Source organism: Myotis lucifugus, unplaced genomic scaffold (genome assembly GCF_000147115.1).
Source record: "Myotis lucifugus unplaced genomic scaffold, Myoluc2.0 scaffold_128, whole genome shotgun sequence".
Lineage (NCBI taxonomy): Eukaryota > Metazoa > Chordata > Mammalia > Chiroptera > Vespertilionidae > Myotis > Myotis lucifugus.
Window position 1 is genome coordinate 3,075,587 of NW_005871176.1, and position 23,831 is coordinate 3,099,417.

At 50.6% G+C, this 23,831-nt stretch overlaps 1 protein-coding gene across 1 annotated transcript; it reads right to left on the bottom strand.

The window, feature by feature from the left end:
- Positions 1-5,241: 5,241 nt before the first annotated feature.
- Positions 5,242-22,794, bottom strand: HTR1D (5-hydroxytryptamine receptor 1D). The gene is made up of 2 exons (XM_014460289.2): positions 22,753-22,794; positions 5,242-7,766 (listed from the first exon to the last, which is right to left on the bottom strand). The coding sequence occupies exon 2, from the start codon at positions 7,189-7,191 to the stop codon at positions 6,058-6,060; it is 1,134 nt and encodes a 377-aa protein (XP_014315775.1). The 5' UTR covers positions 7,192-7,766; positions 22,753-22,794; the 3' UTR covers positions 5,242-6,057.
- Positions 22,795-23,831: the final 1,037 nt, after the last annotated feature.

A 23,831-nucleotide genomic window follows, 5' to 3' on the forward strand; every position in this document is an offset into this window, starting at 1 on the left:
TACCCTGCCCCTCTAGGCTGCAGGACACCTTAGCCCTGGTCACTCCGCTGGGGTTAATAGTGTGGATTTTGTCCCTAGCCGGTTTGGCTCAGTGGATAGAGCACTGGCCTGCAGACTGAAGGGTCCCAGGTTCGATTCTGGCAACCCACATGCCTGGGTTGCCAGCTCGATCCCCGAAAGGGCTGGCAGGAGGCAGCCCATCAGTAATTCCCTCTCACCATTGATGTTTCTATCTCTCTCTCCCTCTCCCTTCCTCTCTGAAGTCAATAAAAACATATTTCGGGGGAAAAAGTGTGGATTTTGAGGTATCACTGTATGGCTTGCATTTTGACTCTACCACATACTAGCAGTGTGATGCTAGGAAAACAATGTCATTTCTTAGGACTTTCAGTTCTTTATCTGGAGGATAATAAAAGGACCAACTTTATGTGGGTTAAATGCTCATAAAACACTCAGGGCAGTGCTGGGCACACAGTAAGAGCTCAGTAAATGCTGGCTATTGCCGTCATTAGCTGAACACTGGCTGTGCGTCAGGTACTAAGAGTCCAAAGATCAATGAGAGCCTCTGCAGGCTCAGAGTCTGATGAGAGAGATCAGAGGTCAGAGTGACATATGCTGGAAGGGAGCCTGGCCAGCAAGGCTAGAGGGGGGTGATGGTTGATTTTATGTGCCGATGCGGCTGCGCCCCTGTGCTCAGACATTTGGTCAGACAGTATTCTAGAAGTTTCTGTGAGTGAGATGTACGTTTAAGTCGGGGGGCTTTGAGTAGAGCCCATTGCCCGCCAGAAGTGGGTGGACCTCGTTCATTCAGTCGAAGGCTGGAATAGGACAAAAGAGGAATTTCCCAGAGGACGGCCTTTGGACTTCGTCCGCAATGTTGGCTTTTCCTGGTTCTACAGCGACTGCCTTTGGACGCGAAGGGTCATCTTTTGTCTGCATCTCCGGCCTGTTGGCCGCCCCATCAGGTTCTGGACGCGCCGAGCCTCCACCACCGTGAGAGCCAATTCCTTGAAATAAATCTCTTTCTCTAGCTATGCACATCCCAGTGGTTCTGTTTCTCTAGAGAACCCTGACTAATACAGGTGGGGCTGGGGGGTTGGTACCATTACCTCTGCCAGAGGCGGCGGCATCCTTATCTTGTTTGGCAGGGATGGAGGAGGTCATCTGAGGGCTCTGGCTCTGTCCCCAGAGGATGGAACAGTTCTTTCATGATTGGGACTCACTTACTATGAGGACCCCACAGACCTGGAAGGGACAGCACATACAGAGGCTGCCAGACTCAGGGCTCAAAAACTACTTAAGAAATGTAGCCTGGATCAATGGAAAGCTCTCCCCGTGGGTTCAGTTGTGCAGCTATAGCATCAGGGGCGAGGGGGCGGGAGCGTGTGGCCAGCTTAAAAGCATTAGGAGTATCCATAAGATTCAGTGCTTTGAGTTTGACCTCAAGTGCAATATGGGCCAGTTCCTCCCTGAGTCGTGCTAAGAGAAGAAAGGCTGACGGGGCACGAGGCCGCTCAGCCTGAGGAGGCACAGCCCTGGCCTCCAGGTTTCACAAGCGCAGGATCAGGGCGGGCAGCTGGGAGTTACTGGAAATCAGACTTGGGCACAGTGGGAAGAACAGTCAGTACTGACAGGAGAGGGACTGGGTGTCTCATGGGCCCTGATCTCCGTGTCACTGAGAATGTTCCAGGAGGTACATTCTTCTTTGTGTCGTAACCAAGACATTGCTGTAAAGAGAAAGGGCACGCACTTCGGATGGGACAGACCTAGATTCAAACTGCAGCCATGGCTGCATCACGGCCTTTTAGTCAACACTGGTCCACAGATACGACAGTGGTCCCATAAGATCATACACGCGGCCTGGACTGTAGTGGGCCATCCCATCCAGGTTTGTGTTTGTACCACGACAACATCACCGATGACACGTTACTCAGAATGTTTCCCCGTTAAATGGCACACGAGTCACCCTCTCTGAGCCTCCATTTCTTCTACTGCCAGTGAACCTCAGGCCTCAGGGAGCACGCATGTGGCCTTGGAAATCCCTGGGTGACTGCTCGAAGCAGCCAATGACCATAAACTGTTGGTCACATTGAAATACCCTTTGGCTATCCCCACTTCCCCACCCGAGGCCCCAAGCCTGTGCCAATCTGAAAGTGCCTCATGCTGCCCAACCTGCCACCATCCAACCTACGGGAGGGCAAGGTAGCAAGAGATGGCCCTTCTGGTGTGTTAGGATGTGTTCAGCAAGTAACAGAAAAAGTAGTGAATGGTTTAAACCATAAGCATGGTTGTTGCTCACTTAACAAGCAATCTGGGACAGGTGGTCCCAGGGTTGCTCCGGGCCTCATCCTGTGGTTAAGAAGCTGGGTTGGCTCTTCCCCCTCTGCCATCTTCCCGGCACCCGCAATGTTTCCCTGCAGGATCACAGGACAGCTGCCCTCCTTCCCATCCCCATCCTCACAGGGCTGCTTCCAAGCAGGAAGAACTTTTTTTTTTCCCTTGTATGTCTCTCTTTTCCTGTAAGAAGTCTCTTTTCCCAACGCCCCAGCTGACTTCCCTTACACCATGCATGACCAACTTGTCCTGGTCTGCCTGGTGTTTTTCTGATTAGAACTGAAATTCCCAGGTCCTGGGAACCCCCTTAGTCCTTGGCAATTTAACCTGATGGTCTCCCTACTTACACCCTATTGGCCAGAACTGGGTCACGTGCCTATCCCTTGACTAATCCCTAGTAAAGAGAATAAGAGTATCCCAACTGTTTTAAACCAATCAGGATTCACCTCCTGGGAGACTGGGCATGTTGCCAGTTGAACTGATGGGGGGTGGGGTGGGGTGGTTCTGTGAGCAAGGAAACGGGATGACTGCTAGGTGGGCACCCTGCAGTGTCTGCCACACTAGCAAATGCCAGAAATGAGCAGAATCCTGTCCTAGACGGTCCTGTCCTGCTCCTCCCCATACACGCATCCTCATCATCATGCTGTGTGTTTGTGACTAAGTGTGAAAGAATTAGGAGCATGACAAGGATGTTGGGGGAGGGGGAGGGGTAAAGGATGGTCCTGAATACGGCCTTCCTCTGTGGTCCGGGAAAACAAGCTTATTTATTTTTAAGTTTTTAAAAACCAAGTTTATTTTTAATTTGACTTTCATGTGGCCTAGTTAGTGGGCAGTTCTCCAGGCATAGTATCCAAGTGGGCAGGTTTCAGGCTGTAACAAGGAAGACCAGAAACAGCTGCTCATTCTCCGAAGCGGCCCTCTCCTTTGTCACTGTGTAGAGACTGCGGAGGAGGGGTATCTGAGCGGAAGGACAGAGCGGCTGAGCGCATGCTTAGGGGTCAGTCCCAGCCACGGCTTCTTGGGGACACTGGGGTCACCCAGCCTGCTCACTTTTCTCTTGCCTCAGCTACACTCAGGATAGAACGGCCCTGAGTCTGACTTAGGACCTACCTGACACCACATCTCATGATTTGTGAGATTCCAGCCCCAGGGTCAGCCACTTTACCTTAAAACTTTAAAGACAAAGACACGGAGGATAAGTCATTTGTAAACCTAGAAATGGTGTTCCATTCATTCACGGGCTCATCCATTCAAACAAATATTTATTGAGCATCTACTATGTGCCAGGCACTGTGGTGTGTTGGGAAGCAAAACAGTGAACATGACAAATAAGACCTCCACCTTTAAGGAATTGACATTCTAGAGGTGGCAGACAGACAAGAAGCAAGAACTAACAGATATTTCATCATCAGTAATAAGTATAATAAAAAATAAAGCCAGAGAAGGGTACAGGGAATGGATAGGTAGGTGGGGGGTGGAGGGTGCTCTTCTAGATCAGAAGTCTGCAAGTTACAGCCTGCAAGCTGCCACCTATTTCAGTAAATACAATGCCATTGGAATCCAGCCAAGCTCATTTATTTACACATTGCCCATGGCTGCTTTGACGTTACAATGGCAGAGCCGAGTAGTTACAACAGAGATGACATGACCTGCACAGCTGAACATATTTACTATCTGGCCCTTAAACAAAAGTCAGCTGCCACAGTGAGATACTATTTCACACCCACTAGAATGGCTCTCATCAAAAAAGGTAATAGTGAATACTGCTGAGCATGTGCACAGATTGGGACGGAGATGTCACCTAGGAAAACAGCCTGGCAGTTCCTCAAAAGGGTGAACATAGATTACCATATGACACAGCAATTCCACTCCTCAGTATGGACCCAAGAGGAATGAAAACATATGTTCACACAAAAAACTTGTACAGGAAAGTTCATAGCAGCATTGTTCATGATAGCCAAAGAGTGGAACCAACCCAACTGTCCATCCACAGATGAATGAGTAAATAAAATGTGGGATAGCCATACAAGACAATATTCTCTGTCATAAAAAGAAATGTAATAGTGATAGACCCTATCAGAAAGAATACATGTGCCCCTATGTTCATAGCAGCACAATGTACAACAGCTAAGATCTGGAAACAGCCCAAGTGCCCATCAGTAGGTGAATGGATAAAAAAAAGCTGTGGTACATTTACACCATGGAATAGTATGCAACTGTAAAAAAGAAGAATCTCTTACCCTTTGAGACAACATGGAGGGATCTGGAGAGGATTATGCTAAGCGAAATAAGCCAGTCAGAGAAAGACAGATATCACATGATCTCAGTTATGTGTGGAATCTAACGAACAAAATAAACTGACAAACAAAATAGATCCAGAGACATGGAAGCATGCAACAGACTGACGATTCTCAGAGGGGGCAGGAAGAGATTAACCAAAGAATTTATATGCATACATGCATAACCCATGGACACAGACAATAGTGCAGTGAAGGTCTGAGGAAGAGGTGAAAGTGGGGAGGAAGGGGTCAAGTATTACATTGTTGTAATACTTTCAACAATAAAGAGAAATTCTAAAAATAAACAAAATATACAATAACATACCTATTATTATTGCCATTTTACAGTCGAGGAAAGTGAGGCAAAGAGGGATTAAGAAACTTGTGCAAGGTTACCCAGCTAGAAATTGGTAGTACTTGGATTTGAACTGAGGTATCAGGTCCTTTGCTCTACTCATCATATTACACTGACTTTCATTGTTAGGAGGTTCCAATGAGATAACAAATGCCAGGACTCTGGCACAGGGCCTGGCATGTGGTAGGTGCTCAATAAATGCTGGAGACAAAATTGAACTGAAAGGTTTCTACATCCAGGGAGAGGGGGAAAATTACTCAAAGACTTTACTGATCATGATGTCTCATGCTTTTTATTTGATAAGACTCAACATTTTAAGATCTCTAATGAGAATGGCATGTAAAAATTCAGGGGGAAAAATCAGAATGGTGTTCCACTCAAACCTTGGTGGGTTCAAAGCCTGTCCATCTACTTCAGTGGGTTGTGGGTTTTAGCTTCAGAACATTCATAGGGTGCAGAGATATTGGAGAAGGAGGAAGGGTGCAAGATAGTTGATTTGGTTCCAATCTTTCCACTCCACTGCCCCCAGCTTCTGAATCTCTATCTGTCACTCCCCATTGTTATCACTTTAAATGAACAACGGGGGGAGATTCAATCTAAGAAGGAATCAGAGGATGAAATCCCTTGGTGTTATTTTCCAATGAAGGTGCCACATGGAATGGAGATTCCTTCCTCCCTCCAAATTCTTTCAACTCAGGTCATTAATCTCATCCACCCTCCTTTGAGTTCCATAAAAAACTTTGGTAGACCAGAAAGCCCCGCTTTTGAGCCTGGCTCTTCCCACAGTCAGTTTCCCACCTGAATTGCATCAATGGGGAACCCGATGGGTCATGTTTCCTCCAACATGGATGAACCCTGAAAATATTATGCTAAGTGAAATCTTCAGTCTTTGTCCCCTTTCACTCAGCTTCCCAGCTTTTGGTGGTTTAGAAGTCAAGAAGACAACAGGAATAAAAAACACAACAATTCTGTGGATTGAACCCAAACCCCAAATCTCAGGATTAACCCAAATCTCAGGTGAAATAAAAAAAGACAATTCCAATTGGGTTATAGGACACAAACAATAACCAGAGTCACCACCAAATAAGACTAGGAGGCTTTCCGGAAATGGACCACTTTCTGAAATGCTTGCCGAAACTCTTCATTAAACACAGTATAGATGATGGGATTGATGAGCGAGTTTAAATAGCCCAGCCAGGTGAAAAAGTCGAAAAGGGCTTGGGGGATCCAGCAGGAGTCCCGGCAGATGGGGAGGACAAGAGATGCGACAAAGAAGGGCAGCCAGCAGACGATAAAGGCCCCCAGGATGATCCCCAGGGTTTTGGTGGCCTTCCGTTCCCGAGCCGCGGAAATCCTCTTGCGCTCCAGCACGCTGTCAGCAAGCTTGATTTTCACCTGGTTGAAAAAGAGAGCAGAGCCGGCCAAATGAGAGTGCGCGTCGTGAAGGCTGGGGTTGAGAGAGCAGAGGGAGGACCCCGCAGAGCCTGTGATGAGCTGGGCCGTGGTGAAGCGCTTCCCGTAGAGGGATGGTGGGTTCAGGATGCGGTTCCGGGCTGCCAGGTAGATCCGGCCGTAGAGGATGATGAGCAGCACAGACGGGATGTAGAAGGCCCCGCACGTGGAGTAGATGGTGTAGGAGATCTGGGAAGTGTTCACCTGGCAGTCCAACATCTCCTCCTGAGCTTTGGCCTGCCGCCAGAAGAGAGGTGGGATGGAGATGCAGATGGAGATGACCCAGACGATGGCGATCATGGCCGCCGCATGGCCTGCGGTCCGGCGTTTACTGTACTCCAGGGCGTCCGTGATGGCCCAGTACCTGTCCAGAGCAATGACACAGAGATGCAGGATGGAGGCCGTGCAGCACGTGATGTCAGAAGACAGCCAGATGTCACACAGGATTTGGCCGAAGGTCCAGGTGTGGGTGATGGTATAGGCGATGCTGATGGGCATGACCAAGATGGAGACTAAGAGGTCAGTCGTGGCCAGCGAGCCAATGAGATAGTTGGCTGGGGTGTGGAGCTTCCGGGTGAGGAAGATGGTGGTGAGCACAAAGGCGTTGGAAAGGACTGTGGCCAGCGTGATGATGGCAAGAACCACAGCAAGAGAAATCTGGAGGGCCTGCAGGGTCACTGGGTCCCAGGCTGCTGGAGTATCCGTAGCATTCAGAGACCGGTTGGAGGCCTCCTGCAGAAGGCCTTCCACCGACTGGTTTGCCGGGGACATTCTAGGTGGCTCTCCATAGACTTCGACACACACAGCTGCTGCTTTCACAGTTGTCTCGCCCACAGAACAAAGTCATCCTGTTTCGCACTGGTGGGGCCATGCATCAGAACAGACCACAGTGAAGAGACCTCAAGGCTGGACTATTTAAAGAACACTGAGGTGGCCACCAGCTGGTAGTTAAAGGTCTTTCCTAAGCCAGATGAAGGCTGGGATGTCTGGAACGCTGCCCCACACATGGTCAGGCCCGCCGGACACATGCTGGCTTTGTTAGACAGGGGTCAGGATATCACACCAGTGTGGGCAGTGCCCTGAGATCCTTGCCTTTGGCGTTGTGGCTCCTTCCGAGGCTTGTGAGATAAACATGTTTGATGGGGACTTCAGAATCCCTTCCCCATCCTATTCTGAGACCATAGGGGATTTCAGGTTGCCCCTGGGGAGCTTTTAAAACTAGAGACACCAAGAAATAGCAGCTGATTCAGAGGAAGTCCAGTCGGCAGCTCCCAGTTTTCCCAGGTTCGTCTGGACGCATCATGAGGTACTTGACGTTGGTTCCTGTCCCACTGATGGTTGTGAGCCTGAACAGACAAAACATTCCAGTTACCAAGACTCGAAGAATGCATGAGCTGGGAGAAGGCAAAACAAACGGACCCCTGGGAGTTCATGGAGAAGGGCACATGTTCTGAGTCCTGGGGTTTTAAAAAGAAGAAAAGTAGAGAGTTAGGTTCTAGAAGAACAAGTGGGACACTTGCGATTAACTAGAGGAGTAAAAGGATACTGCTGAGCGCCGCCCTGGTGCAGCGAAACTGGCATTCCCCAGAGTGTCCTGAGCATACGGCAGGGCCATGTGCCCCGCCCCCACAATTCCCAGAGCGAGAAAGTACCATCGCTGTTGGAAGCATCACAGGCTTGTTACAAGGACACGTAAGCAGCTCTGTAAATTGTGAATCAGAAATCCTATTTATTCAGTGGAAACTAAACAAAACAACCCTGTGCACAGAAAAGCAGGGAAAAGAAAAGAGGGGGGGAAAAAAAAGGCCAGGAAAGATATCAAATTGTTATGATGTGTTTCTCTAGAAATTGGTGGGGTGGGGGGGGGGGGAGTGCCTTTTCTCTATTCTACGAAATTTCCAAATTTCCCTGGAGTGAGCATGCTTGACTCTTAAGCCCCTTCCCTCCAAAGGCAAAAGCAAAACACCATTTTGTTAGCAAAGAAATGAAAACCCTGAACATTTTTCATGGTGAAAGTTCCAATTCAGAAAAATAACATTCGGCTTTCCAAATGGAAACGGGAAATTTAGTCACAAGAAAATCGTGAAGACGCCTTTTCTTTTCCCCTCTGGCCTTGAATCTGGGTTTCAGTACCCGGGCCATGGGCAAGCCAGGGAGCTCTGAGGGCACGGGGACCTTGGAACTGAGGGTCAGAGGGAGGCAAGCCAGAGGGCAGCCAGTGCAGGCCCTTCCCTGGCAGCTGAAGTCCGTGGGGCCTGGCAGGCAGCCCCTGGGTCTGTGGGGTTGGTAAGAGGAAGTCCCAGACCCTTTCCAGTGATTCTCAACCTTCCTAATGCCGCGACCCTTTCATACAGTTCCTCATGCTGTGGTGACCCCCAACCATAAAATTATTTTCGTTGCTACTTCATAACTGTCATTTTGCTACTGTTATGAATCGTCATGTAAATATCTGATGTGCAGGATGTATGTTCATTGTTCGCGACCCACAGGTTGAGAACCGCTGCCACTCCGTCTCTCCCTGCCTTGCATGGAAGGCTACAACTCCACCAGGAATCCCTATAATTAATTCCATCTCTTCCTGGTCAACTTGGTAGTACACAGGCTCTGCCCTGGGAGCATTCATAGCCCAGAGAAGACATGTTGGGCCCTGGAATGGAGCTGGCAAGACAGAATATGTGTATATATATATATTTAAAAAATGTGATCATTATAATCACGTATGAATTTGTCTTGTAGTTTGTGTGGTTTTCAATGTAATATCTTTTGAACAATAGCCTATTAATCACCCCAACACCATCTTTCTTAAAGGTTGCATATTGTTCCACTGGCTGGCTACATCGAGGACAAGGGTTTCAATCGTCCAAGTGGAAAGGGATGGCGTTCCTGGTGGCTGGAACGGCAAGAGCAAAGGCTCAGAGGTCAGAAAGAGCAAAGCATAGTCAGAGGACGGCAAAGGGACAGCTGGCTGGAGTTGAGAGACCAGAGGCCGGGTAGGAGATAAGGCCCAGGAGGTGGCTGAGGCCAGGGGTGGGAGGCCGCAAGGCACAGGGGAGAGTGTGGCTTGGACCACTGGGGCAATCCGGGCTCTAATCCGTGTTCTATGACAGCTCTCCTGTATGACCTCGGGCAAGTCCCATACCCTTTCTTTTTTTAAAAAGAATTCAGAGGGGAAGCGAGAGAGAGTTAGAAACATCAATGAGGAGAGAGAATCATCTATTGGCTGCCTCCTGCACGCCACCCACTGGGGATCAAGCCCACAACCTGGGCATCTGCCCTTGACCAAAATCGAACCCAGGGCCCTCCAGTCCGCAGACCGAGGCTCCATCTACTGAGCCAAACCAGCTAGGGCCCATACCCTTTCTGAGTCTCAGATTTCTTCCCCCAAACAGTGGCCACCCTGCCTGCTTCCCAGGGCTGCTGTGGAGTTCCCAAGGCTCCTGGCAAGGCCAGCCTTTGACACCCAGTATATGCTGAGAGGCGCCAAGAATCATTATCATATCCGGCTGGCATGGCTCAGTGGTTAAGCATTGATTCCCATTCAGGGTACATGTCCGGATTGCAGGCTCAGTCCCCAGTAGGGGGCATGCAGGAGGCAGCTGATCAATGATTCTCTCTCATCATTGATGTTTCTCTCTTTCTCTCCCTCTCCCTTCCTCTCTGAAATCAATAAAAATATACAATAAAAAAAAAAAAGAATCATTATCATCCTCCCTGTCCCCACAGCTCTGCTCAGCTCTATAGGAAAGGTTCAGTCTATGTCTATTGATGGATTTTTAAACGTTAAGCCAAACCTGCAATGTGGTAGTTTCCCTCCCACTCCCCAAAATTGTGGGTGTTTCATCTTTTAAAAATATCTGCTGAGCCCTGGCCAGGTAGCTCAGTTAGTTGGAGCTTCATCTCGATTTGCCAAGGTTGCGGGTTCGATCCCCAGTCAGGGCACATACAAGAATCAACCAAAGAATACAAAGCTAAGCAGAACAACGAATCGATGTGTCTCCCCCTCTCTCCCTTCCTCTCTCTCTCTAAAATCAATCAATTAAAAAAATATATCTGCCTAGAGGAGCGAAAAGAGTCTCAATTTAAGAAAACCAATCTTGAGTTTCAGCTCAAATAAACTCTTACAAAAATTCTCTCTAAAAAAACACACAAAATAAAACAAAAACACAAAAAACAATCTTAAGCCACCTGCTCCAAAATATTCCCAATGTTTGAAGAATATTATTAGAATCTCTTTCATGGAGATCTTGGTATGTTCCAGGCACGGAGTTGGCTCTGGAGCTGAGTCACCTGATCTGTGATGCTGGAACATGGCCCCCTACTGACAAAGAGCCAGCCAGTGCTCAGAGAGGTGATGTCACCTGCCCAAGGTCACCCAGGTGGGAGTGGAAATTTCCATTCTTCTCCACACTGCCTCAATTCAGGAAGAAAGGCCTAAGGCACATGTGCTTCCAGGAGTGAAATTGGTTTGGGATCTCGGGTAATAGGTGAAAATAGGATCCCTCCTGCCCCACCCCAGAAGCTTCTGTAAAGATTCCTTCTTTGGTTCACATGGAAAATGCGAAGTTGGGTTGGACTGTTTGGAATTTTCTTCCTTCCAGACAGTCTGGGCGAGAGGCGCCGTCATTTCTCACGGAAGGCTGGTGTGCTTGCCCCACAAGCCCATGCCTCGGTCACTCCTTGGGTTCCAGGCATTCCAATGACCTCATTCCAGGGAAAGGCGTGGACTCCGAAAGTCCCGAGAGGCTGGTGGGTGACATCCTGGGAAGAAGGACGGGATGGATGGGCTCTGTCAGACATGCTGGCTGCAGCTCTGCAAGAAGCCTCACCATTCTGCGCCCCCCTCCCCGGCCCCTCCTGCCTGCTGTCCTTCCATCCTGAACACAGTTGGGGGAACTTCCCATAATCCAACTACCATTGGAGATACAGACTGTAGTGCTATAGTCAACGATCTCTCTCCCATCAAGTAATAAAATAGAAAATGCAAATTAAAACAACAATGAGACCATTCTCACCCAACAGATGGGTAAACATTTCCAATCTGATCATGTCATGTCATTCAGGGAGGGTGTAGAGCAACAGGAGTTGTCAGCTACCACTAGGAGAGTATAAACTGGAGGAACCTCGTTAGCAAACAATTTGGCATTACCTCATAAAGCAAACTATGTGGTGGCTACCTCATGGCCCAGTAATTTCACTCCTAGGTATGCATGACAGACCTCTTGGAGGTGTTCCCCAGCTGACAGCAGCCGGAACGGCCACGGTAGCACTGGCTGTAATAGACAACAAGAAGCCACCCCAACATCAATCAACAGCGTGATGGGATGGGGCATATTCCTACGATGAGGTGCTACAGAGGAGCAAAACTGGTAGACCAAAGCGGCACGCATTCTCACAAACATAACACTGAGTGCCAACATCAAAAACACGCAAGAAACAAACTGTTTAGAGGTATAAATATGTGGCAACACATAAGGAAAAGCAAGCAAACGTTAAATATAAAATCATATATTTTATATGATTGGAGAGGAAAGGATGCAGGAATATAACTGTGGAGGGGTTGGAAAGGTATCAATGATGTTCTATTTTTTTTTGTTTAATATATTTTTATTGATTTCAGAGAGGAAGGGAAAGGAAGAGATAGAATCATCAATGATGAGAGAGAATCATTGACTGGCTTCCTCCTGCATTCCCCCTTCTGGGGATTGAGCCGGCAACCCAGACATGTGTCCGTGACAGGAATCAGACCTGGTTCCTAGGTCGACGCTCAGCCACTGAGCCACGCCAGCTGGACAATGATGTTCTATTTTTTAAGGTGAGGGGTACATGGGTGTTTATTTTTCTTCTTTAATCTGTATGTGTGTTATATGTATATATACTTTTGGAGGGGATGATATATTCACTGTTTTTCTTCAACAATTTTGTACATTATATATATACTAGAGGCCCGATGCACGAAATTCATGCAAGAGTAGGCCTTCGCAGTCCTGGCTGCCTCGGCCCTCGCAGCCCCGGCTTCAACCGGAAGGTTGTCCGGATGGTTTGCATATTATGCTTTTAATATATATATATATATCTCCACACTACTAGCAATAGCATTGTTATATTTTGACACATTAATACCTATTGATATATTTGAGTCCCAAAGATGTGGGTTCTGGTCCAAGCTCTGCCACTGACCAGTAGGTAGCCGAGAGCAAGTCACAATTCCTCTTTGACCATCAGTTCTTCCTAGGTAAAATGGAAACATAAGCTATGCTGCCCCAAAGGGGTGCTGAATAGTCCAGAAGATCATGAATATGATACACTGTAGAGTCCTGAACAAATGTTACCATGGTAACAACGATGGAGGGCAGTAGTGAGAAGCATGTGTTTTATGTCAGGCAGGCTCAGGCCCCAATCTCGGCTCCACTTTCTCTCTGTGGCCATTGGGCAAGTCACTTGAGCTTTCTGGGCCTGCACAGCCTGGGGATGGAGATGCGAATCCAGACCTCACAGGAGTTGGGGAAGAACTGATAAGATCATGGATCCAGATGCCCAACAGAGTAAATGATGACTTCTCCGGTTTCTCTGTGATGTGTCCAACCATATTCAGGCCTCCAACAGGGTCTCTTCCCTTACAGAAACAAGGCGACACTGTCCATTTCAGTGATGATGTCTGCTTTTGTCAGAACTACCTGTCCGCCAGGCCAGGGAGCTTCTCCCCTGCCCACCACACTCCGGAAGCCATCAGCACAGCTGGACTTTGCTCAGCTTCTCCCCAGCCCAGCAGCCTCTCCCCTGGCGTCCAGATCACAGGACCCCAGCACCCCATGCATCCCCAGCTCCAGCACCACTGCAGAGGGATGCAGGGGGGAGAAGCAGGCACACAGACCTGAGTTCCCATCCCAAATGGTTCCACAGGCCACCCCTGACCACAGCTGACTGGACCAGGATGGATATGTGACCCGATATGAACCAGGCAGATTCTCTCGGGGATGTAGCATGGAAATGCTGGGCAGACAGAGGATGGAAAGCTAAGGATCCTGAGGCTGGAGTTGGGCCACAGCCATGACCAAATCCAGGGCCAGTTTTGGGAGAGCAGAAAAGCCATAAATAAACAAAGAAGACAGATCAGCAGAAAGAGGCAGGAGAACGGAGCAGAGAAAGGAGCGGGGATGGTGGGGTGGGGAGGGACCACCTGCCCCAGGAGAGGAGGAGGAAGGAGCCTTCCAGCCCCAGAGATGATCCTTCCCACCCTCAGGGGTCCATCCGTGACCCCTGTGACCAGGAAGCCTTTCCTAGTTGAGCCAGTTCAAGTGGACACCACAGGCCCTGAGAAACAGTAATAAGACAGGATTCTCAGTTCCTTCCCACCAAGCAGGCCCTACTGTGGGCGGAGGCGATGCATTCCACCTCCTGGCTATCCTTGCTGGTCTGTAAGCTGAGGTTAACAGCACCTTTCTCCCAGAACTGCCACGTGGACTCAGTGAAGGAGGGAAAACAGGCCTCACCAGGCGGCCTCACAGCAGGCCTTCCTTTGATCACTCTTACCTAAGGCGTCCCACCCAGGGAGACCAGCGCCTTCCCTTTCCAAAGGATCTCGATTCTAACTGAGTCATAAAACTTTGCTAGAAACAAAGAGGATGGATGGGTTTAATGTATGCTCAGAAGCCAGCCTCCTTTTGGAGGAAAAAAACCAAGGTTCTGTGATAAAGATTTGTTGCCGTAGAATAATCCCCACTGAGGAATTGTGCATCTGTCTGCTCTTTGGAGGCTGGGTGGTACGGATGAGCAAGCCCTGCACAGGGAAACGAAGCTGCAGAGTTCTCCCACTTGTGCAAATTGCATCCACAGCTGTTATTTCATCTTTCTGTCTCTCTCCTGGAACCTCCCACAGCCTTGCTTTCTCCTCGGTAAAATCAGGGCAGCACGTCTATCTGCCGGGGGTGTCAAGAGGGTGAAATAAAAAATAATAGATGTGGGAAAAGCTCTGAAAATGTTAAATGGGTGTGTGTTGTGCGTGTGTCTATCCATATCTATCCATCTGTAGATCTCTATTTGAGTGCAAGTTTTGATCTCTAATCATTATCCTTTTTTTTAATTAAAGATTTTTAAATTGGTTTTAGAGAGGGAGGAACGGAGAGGGAGAGAGAGAGAGAAACACTGAAGCAAGAGCAAAGGACCGAAACCCGGGCATGTGCCCTGACTGGTAATCGACCCGGTGACCTTTCAGTGCACAGGACAACGCCCAACCAACCGAGCCACACCCGCCAGGGCTCTAATCAGTATCTTGGGCAAGTCCATCTTTCACCTTAGTTTCTCTAATTATAAAATCTGGAAAATGTAGAATATTAAAAGTAGCCAAACTTCTGAACCCAAACTTCCACTCTCAGCTCTAAAACAAACAAAAACATGTATGTCCACCAAAAGACTTGTGCAAGAATTGCTGGCAACAGCACTATTTAACAACCCCAACCTGAAAACCGCCCAGGCAGACACCAGCAGGAGAATGGATAAATCCACCATGGCTTATTCATCCAGAACACCTCACTCTACGTCACTGTATGTCACTGAGGATGGACCCAGCTCCCCGCTACACACAGCCACAGACAGGAAATCGCACAGACATAAAGTTGAGCAGAAGCAGCTCAACATTATGCACCATATGTGATTCAAACTTCATAAAGTTCAAGGACAGGCAACACCGACCTAGGCCAATAGAAGTCATGCCAGCGTAACGCCCTTGTGGGAGGGAGTGCAGTGATTGGGAAGAAGCATGAAGGGGCTTGTGGGCACAAGTCATGTTCTGGTTCTGGAGCTGGGCGTGTTCTCTGTGTGAAAATGCATGAGGCTGCACACTTGTATTTGGGGTACTTTTGTTTTTGTAAAAAGTTTCCCTAAAAAAGTAATGGTTACGTGCCTAACAACCTTTGGCATCCGTTTTGCTGGTCAAGAGGAGACCCTGAGCTTGTCACTTAACATTGTTGAGCTTAGTTTCCTCGTGTGGAAAAAGGGGACAGTGACAGCACCAACCTCAAACTGCTATTATGTTTGCGTGAGCTTCAGAGCAAGCACCGGCCACGGAGTAACCGCTCCATTAATTCTAGTTAGTTACAATGAACAGCCCCTCCCTGGCAAACATGATTTAGAAGGAACTTTTCTCTTTTTAAAAAAATATATATTATTGATTTTTTACAGAGAGGAAGGGAGAGGGATAGAGAGTTAGAAACATCTATGAGAGATAAATACCGATCAGCTGCCTCCTGCACACCCCCTACTGGGAATGTGCCCGCAACCAAGGTACATGCCCTTGACCGGAATCGAACCTGGGACCCTTCAGTCCGACGCTCTATCCACTGAGCCAAACCGGTTAGGGCTAGAAGGAACTTTTCAAATGAGGTCATCCAATCAGCTGAGATTGCTGCTGCCCAGAGAGGTGGGTGACTTGCACAAGACCGCAGAGCAAAGCTGGGCATCCCTCCCAGCTCAGCTCAGTGCTTCTACCACCCAGGCTGCCCTCTGGGTTCAGCATGGACTAGCCATGGCCGAGAGAATGAGGCTTGTGAGGAAGTGGGCAAAGGGGTTTTAAACTCTCGCCATCTGCCCCTAATACCTACTACTCCTTGAGGCAGAGTTAGTCCCCATTTTATAGATGAAAAAAAACAAAAAACTGAGGCCCAGAGAGGTAAAACGACTAGCCCAAGGCCACAAAGGTGGCATAACTAGGATGAGAGCCAGAGCTAAGAAATTCTAGAACAGCCACTCCTGCCCATCTGTGGCCATTGAAGGCTTCAAATGTGGCCTCTGGGATGTGCTGTAAAAACCACTGGGTTTCAAAGGCTGAGTTCAAAAAAGAATGAAAAGTATCTCATTAATCATTTTTATATGTTACATGTTAATGATTGGGATATGTTGAGTAAATAAAATATATAATTGAAATTAATTTCACTTTTTTTTAACTTGGCTATCTCTACATTTTCTAAATCTAAAATTATATCTGTCTTGCATTATAGTTCTCTTGGGTATCACTGCTCTAGAACCAGTGGTTCTCAACAGGGTGACATCGCCCTCTAGGGGTCATTCTGAGAATGTTCTCAAGGAAATCAACGCAATCCAGGTAAAGGGATGAGATAGTACAGGTCAGCGGCTGGAAGAGCAGTAATTGCAAAGTAATGGCCAACATTATTAAGAGCTTACTATGCACCAGACACTGTTTCAGGTGCTCCTCCTATATCAACTCATTTAAGTCTGACCACGACCCTCGGAAGTCAGTCTTATTATTCTTCTTCTCATCTCCCAGGGGGAGGGGACCGAGGCCCAGAGAAAGGACTTGCCTAAATCCCAAGCTAGGCCTGGAACCTGGGCTTACCTGACTCCATGCTCCACCACTCATAAAGGTGCTGAGGAGTCAGTTCCACTCCCTTCCTCATTCTACAGATATTTACCCCACGCATGCCTGGACACATTCAAAAAACCTTTGCTGGGTACCTGTTGTATGCCAGGCTTCATCACTTCCTTTGAAAGGGTCTCTCTTTGCTGATGGGAGGGTGCACAGACATCTTCACTCAGCACTCAGCACAGCCCCAACAGAAGGCGGGAAGGTGGTTTCTGAGTGCTCCTCTCACTGAACAGGCACACGCATTCCCTGGGGACCTTACGGGAAATGCAGGTTCTGATTCTGAGGGTCTGGAGCAGGACCTGAGATTCTGTATTTCTAGCAAGCTCCCATGGGCCACAGGGAGTTCGTTATACAACGGATAATAGTAGTGTCAACCCTAGGGTTCAAGAAGGATGTCAGTGTCAGAACAGGAAGGACTCTTCACCTAACCCAACTCCTTCATGGACAGGAGAGAGAAAACAGAGAGGGTAAGACACTTGCCCAGGGTCACACAGTGAGTTACAGGCAGAGCCCAAGTCTTCAGATTCCCATCAGCACTCCTACTGCCTCCAGTTTGCAGCAGGAACTGGAGATGAACGACAGAAGTATCCAGAGGCTCCCACATCTGTTCACACTATGTGCTTTTTGGCATTTCAACCCCTTGACCTCCAACCCCACCCCCACCCAACACACACATCTCCCATTGAGTTTCCACAGTAAGGGAGTAATTCTGAGAGCAGATTCTCAGGGCAGACCACACTCTGCAAGAACCCTTAAGGGCTGTATCCTCTGGCACTGGAGCGCCTGCCCCTCCCTACCAGATGCTGCTGTCTGAGTTCCCAGAGAGCACTTTAGCTGGGGAGCTAAACCATTTCCAGGCCAGAGGAGAGGCTGTTTTCTCCAGACCGAATACACAAGGTACTAACAATAGGAACTCATTTCCTAGAAATTAAACACCGAATTTGTTAGTGTTTATAGGATCCCATCCCGCTACTCACCATCTGCTTTCCCTGCTGGGAGGCACCACCCAGCCATAAATAGGCGCCCAGGTTTTGGAGTCAGGTAGCCTGAATTTGCTTCCCAGCTCTGCCATTCACTAACTCTGTGACCTTGGGCAAGTTTCTCCACCTCTTGGAGCCTCAACCATCTCAACAGCTTTTCCCTCATCCACTCAGTAACTATGTACTTAAAGCCACATGTTGGCATGAGCCACACAGATGTGGGCCCTGCTTCTAGGAAAACTTGCGGTGGCCCCGGGGAAGCTCGCCTGGAACCTGGGGCCACAGGCGTGATTGATTGACATGAGAGTGTGAAGGGGGCCTTGGGAAAGGAGACAGGTAACCTGCGGCAACCCCAGATTCTCCTCTGAAGGTGGCTTTGTGGCTGGGCACCGGCAGACAAATCGAATCCGCAAGAGAAGAGAAACTGGGGCCGATGACACCTACTCCACAGGACGGAAGCTTGGAGAACCCTTCGCTCCATGCACCCCAACCCCTATTTCTTCATTTCCTATTGCTCACTGACCCAGAGACTGCACAGCCCAGCCCTTCCCTCTCCTCTGTTCACGTGCACTCAGCACAACAGCCCGCCTCCAGCCTGGCTGAGCCTTTGCACAGGCCGTTCCATCTATCTCCCACGCCTCTGAGCCTTTGCACAGGCCGTTCCATCTATCTAGAATGCCCTTCCTCTGGTCTCCTCCAACCCTATAGAGGTTCCTCTGAATCCTAGGAATGGTAGTGATCACTCCCTCCTCCCCACCCCACTGGTCTCCTTATCACGCATTAACACTGGACTCCCCTCAACTGGGCTCACTGGCTGACTGCCTGTCTTCCTGTTAGACCTGATTCCCGGAGGGGTGGGGGACACGTGTGCTGTGTCATGAAGCCCAGTGGCCTCTGTGTAGGGTATCCTTCCTCCTCACCCACCTGCCCAATTCCAACTTCAACCTCAGGATCGAATTCAACGGTCTCCTCTTGGCTGAAATGTGTCTACTCTTTTGTCCAACAGGTGCCTTACGTTTATGACTGACATGCGAGTCTCTCATCATCCTGCAGCCCAATGCCGTGGGGCTCTCTCCCTCAAGATGGTCCATTCTGGAAGCAGAGACTGGTTTGTTCACAGCTGTAGATTTTGGGCTTAATACTTAACGTGGTTCAGGAAGGATTTACTCAAAGGATGAATGAAAGAACATTGGCAGTCTTACCTTTGACACCCTGTACCTCTGGCCCCAAATGTCCTTTGGTCATTCCTCTTGGATGTACCACAGGGGCCCCCACCTCAATCGAGCCACCATCTTCCTCATCCATCCCAGTCCTTCCTGTCTGCTCCTTGGCAGGCTTATCCACCCACCCCCAACGTCTAGAATCCTCCCTCCCTCTCTCACTCAGCATGTAACCAATTACTTTTCTTTTATGAATGAGGAAGCCCAGAAAGGTAATGCAACCAGCTCAAGGTCACACAGCAAGTAAGTGGCCAAATCCAGGACCTTACTCTCTGGACAGCCTGGACTCCCTCCTTTATAGCAGTGGTTCTCAACCTTCCTAATGCCGCGACCCTTTAATACAGTTCCTCATGTTGTGGTGACCCCCAACCATAAAATTATTTTCGTTGCTACTTCATAACTGTAATGTTGCTACTGTTATGAATCGTAATGTAAATATCTGATATGCGGGATGTATTTAGGCGACCCCTGTGAAAGGGTCGTTTGACCCCCAAAGGGGTCGCGACCCACAGGTTGAGAACCGCTGCTCTATAGGTTCTGTCTCCTTTCCCCTGCCTTCTCTGCACATCTGGGGCATCTGTGTCTTGGTTCAGGCTGACAGACTGCCCTCTGCCTGGGAGAGCAATCTGTCCCACTCTCTTTCACACACATCTATGGAAATCTGCTCTCCGTTCTCTGAGGCCCTTCTCAGAAGCCACTTCCTCCAGGAAGCCTTCCCTGTCAACCAGATGCAAAATCTCCCTCCTTTAACCCTCCCGACTCCAGGTTTGTTTGTGCCTGTGGTGGAAGCTCCTTGAGGAGCTACCCCCTCCCCCTCCAGTGCTGGGAGCACTGTAGGCTGCAATCAATATAGAGCAACTCCCAAAAAACAAAAACACAAGATTAAAAAAAAAAGATATAGAGCAACTCCTCTTCCAGGGCTCAAGTGAGCCCTGGAGAAATAAAAGTATTCTCTCTCTCCTGTCTGAAACTCTCCAGGGCTCCCATATCTGAATAAAATTTAAAAAATCGCACCATGGTCCACAAGGTCCTATGTTAACTGAACCCCCACCCCCCAACCAGCCACCTCTCTGACCTCATTTCCTACCATCTGCTCCCCTTAAATATCACCTCTTAGGCAAAGCGTTGACCAGCCAGCATAAAGTAGTTCTCATCTTCTGTTAGATCTTTCCTGCTTCAGGTTCATTTCAGCACTTCACCCCATCGGCCACCCGCCTGAGAGTTCTGGGCTGGAAACACATCTATGAGGTCATGTGCAGAGAGGTAGTCACTGGGGCCAATGGGGTGGACGAGACCACCCAGGGAGAGTGTCTGCTAGGAGAGGAGAGGAGAGGAGCTAAAGGCTATAGAAAGGAGGATGAACCTGCAAAAACAGAGACGCAGTAGGCAAAACAGACAGTACATATTGAGTTGCAGGAGCCAGAAGAGTGTTCCCAGAGGAAACGAGTGGTCAGCGGTGTCGGGCCGGCTGCTGAGAAAGTTAAAGACTGAACACTGTCTGCTGAGTTTAGCTTCCTGGAGGACAGAGGTGACCTGGGCAGACCCCCGCCCCGCTGGGGGCCTCGAACGGGAGCCATCTGTGCCATGAGAGGAACTTCTTAGATCCTGGGAACTCTCAGCTCTGAGGTTCTGTATTTCAGCACAGATTCACAGCCCAGTCGCCAAAAAGACCAGTCCTCCACCTGCAGCCTAGGAGAGAAGGGATGACCTAACTGGCACATACACTCTGAGGAAGCACCCGTGTTCCTGGGCCTGCACTGGGCGCTGTGGGGAGGAGAGGAGGCCCTAGGCCCTACCAGTCAGGTCCAGCTGGTCAGCTCCCTCCCTCCTATGTGACCCTCTAGGTCCTGGCTTCCCTGGGTGCCTCCAGGACAAAGACCACCCCTTCCTCCCCACCAGCTGGACAGGATCAAAGGCTGGAGGAGGCCCAGCTGCCCAAGTGGCCTTGCTTGCTGCTGTCGGTAAAGGGCCCTCGATGTCCTTGGGAGGAAGGCTGAGACCCTGGCCCGTGGCTATGCAGCCCAGGGGAGAGGACTGGCCCACATTGGGGGCCGAGTCCCAGGAAGAGGTTGAGAGGCTGTGCTGAACAATGACTTCATTTGATGTGCACAGCAAGCCTGTGAGGCGGCCATCCTTATCCCCACTTCACATGGAAGGAAACCACGGCTCAGAGAGGTTAAGGGCTTTCCCAAGGTCACACAGCTAGTAAATAGCCAAGTTTGGTTTGTAATGTGGCCAACTCTGATAGAGAGCCCCTACTCTTTTTTAAAAAATATACTTTTATTGATTTCAGAGAAGAAGAAAGAGATAGAAACATCAATGGTGACAGAGAATCATTGATTGGCTGCCTCCTGCACACCCCCCACTGGGGATTGAGCCCGCAAACCAGGCATGTGCCCTTGATGGGAATCGAACCCAGGACCCTTCAGTCCTCAGGCGATGCTCTATCCATTGAGCCAAACCAGCTAGGCAGAGGGTCCCTACTCTTAATCCTTGCACCTCCCCAGAGATTTTTTACAGAGAGGAAGGGAGAGGGATAGAGAGTTAGACATCGATCAGCTGCCTCCTGCACACCCCCTACTGGGGATGTGCCCGAAACGAAGGTACATGCCCTTGACTGGAATCGAACCTGGGACCCTTGAGTCCGCAGGCCAATGCTCTATCCACTGAGCCAAACTGGTTAGGGCCCCTACTCTTTTTAAAAAATATATATTTTTATTTATTTCAGAGAAGAAGAAAGAGATAGAAATATCAATGGTGATAGAGAATCATTGATTGGCTGCCTCCTGCACACCCCCCACTGGGGATTGAGCCCGCAAACCAGGCATGTGCCCTTGACCAGAATCGAATCCAGGACCCTTCAGTCCGCAGACGATGCTCTATCCATTCAGCCAAACCAGCTAGGCAGAGGGTCCCTACTCTTAATCCTTGCACCTCCCCAGAGCTGGGGGGCTTTAGCCTTATATTCTCTCACAAGTAGTGTGACCTTGGGAAAGATTTATTCCCACTCTCCACACCTGCAATAAAGCAGATTTCTTAGTGCCCTTCCAGTCCTGACGTTATGTGATTAGCTAGGATTTGTACAGAACTTTACAGTTTATAAAAAGGCATCCATTCGGCATCTCATATATTCCCCCGAGTCTCGCAGGGTGGGAGAAGTATACCCTGCATTTGACAGATGTGCAAACTGAGGTTCGCAGAGATGCAGTGACCTGCCCAAGGTCACAAAACCAGTCCGGGCCCACCGGGCTTCGGGTCTGGAGCCCCGGTTCCATCCTGGACGCTCCTTCAACTCCCCTCCCGAAAGGGCGGCCTCGCGCAGCGCCGCACCCCGACCTGGCCGGCAGGGGGCAGCGCCCGCTCCCCTCGGCCGCAGAGGCCACGCAGGGGAGTCGAAGCCCCTACCTGGGGGGCGCGCCTCCCGCCCCTACCAGACCTCGCGTCCACACCGGCATCCGAACGCGCGCCCGGGACCCCGCAGCTGCCTCCGGGCGCAGCCTGGGCCCACCCTCCATCCCGGGGACCCTGGACGGCGCCCCAGACGCTCCCCTCGGACGGGGCAGGTCTCCGGGACCCTCTTCCCCGCGCGCCTCCGCCCGAAGGCGCCGGGAGGTGGGACGTCCCGGGTGGCCGAGGCCCGAGCCCAGGCGCCCTCTCCCGCCCTGGCTCCGGCGGGATGGCCGCGGCGGCCACACCGCGAGCCGCACGGGGCCCCGGCGCGCCCCTCCCCGGCGCACACACTCCGAGCGCTTACCCGCTCCCGCCACGCAGGTGCCGGCCCCCGGCTCGCCCGCCCGGGTCCTGCTTCCACGCGCCGGGCCTAGTCTCACCGCCAGCCGCCGCCTCGCCGCCGCGGCCACCCGAGCCGAGCTCCCGGCGCCTCCCGCCCGCTGCCCCGGGCCCTTCCCGGCCCGCGCCCTCCGCGCTCCCTCCGCCCCTCCCAGCGCCCTGCGCTCCGTCTCGCGCTCCCCTTCCCGCGCCCGCCGCGCCTCCTCGCTCCCCTCCCCCAGCGCCTCCCCCGCCAGGTTCCCCCGCACTCGGCCCCCCGCCCGCCCGGAGCGAGGCTCGGCCCGGCCCCTCCAGTCCCCGGTCCTGCGGGAGCTCCGAGTCCCACCTCCACCCCCCCGCCTCCGCCCTGGCCGCCGCCCCAGTCCCGGGGCGCCCCAGTCCCCACCTGTAGGAGAGCGGGTGGCCTGGTCCGGAGTAGAGGGTGGTGAGAGGTGGGCCCTGGCCGGAGACCCTGGTGAAAGCCTAGCTTCCCCCCTCCGTCCCTGTCCCCTGCGTTCATCCCTAGTGGGATTTTTCCCTTCCGTTAACAGGTATTTATCAACCCACTGCGCATCGGGCATGTTCGAGGCACTGGGAATATATAGCAGAGAACAAAACAGAAGTGGACCCACTGGCGCTTAATGAATGCGGTAAGCAAAACTTAGGGGCGTTTATGGGCTGAGTGGTGTGGAAGGAAAAAAGCAGGGGGAGGAGATAGAGAGTGAGGGGAGGCACTGAACAGGGAGGTCAGGGGAGGTCTCACTAAGAAAGACGGGGAGAGAGAGGGGCCCTGCAGAAATGTAGGGGAACAGCTCCCGGGAGGGACAGGCACAGAGACCCTGAGGGGACAGTGACCCGCGGGCTCTGGGGCCGCGTGAATGGCAGGAGCTGAGGTCAGAGGGGCAGCTCCTTCCCTCATTCAAACAGCAGATTCCAAGTAAGGGGAGGCAACCCCCAGGTTCCAGCAGGTATGGGGGTGCTGGGATCAATCTACCTGCTTCCAGAGGACCAGGGTTGAGAGGCTAGAGCACAAAGAGGAACAATGAGAAGTGCCCTCTGAAGAGG

Excerpts from the sequence above, each read along its gene's own strand:
- HTR1D (XM_014460289.2), bottom strand. The coding sequence starts at position 7,191 with ATGTCCCCGGCAAACCAGTCGGTGGAAGGCCTTCTGCAGGAGGCCTCC.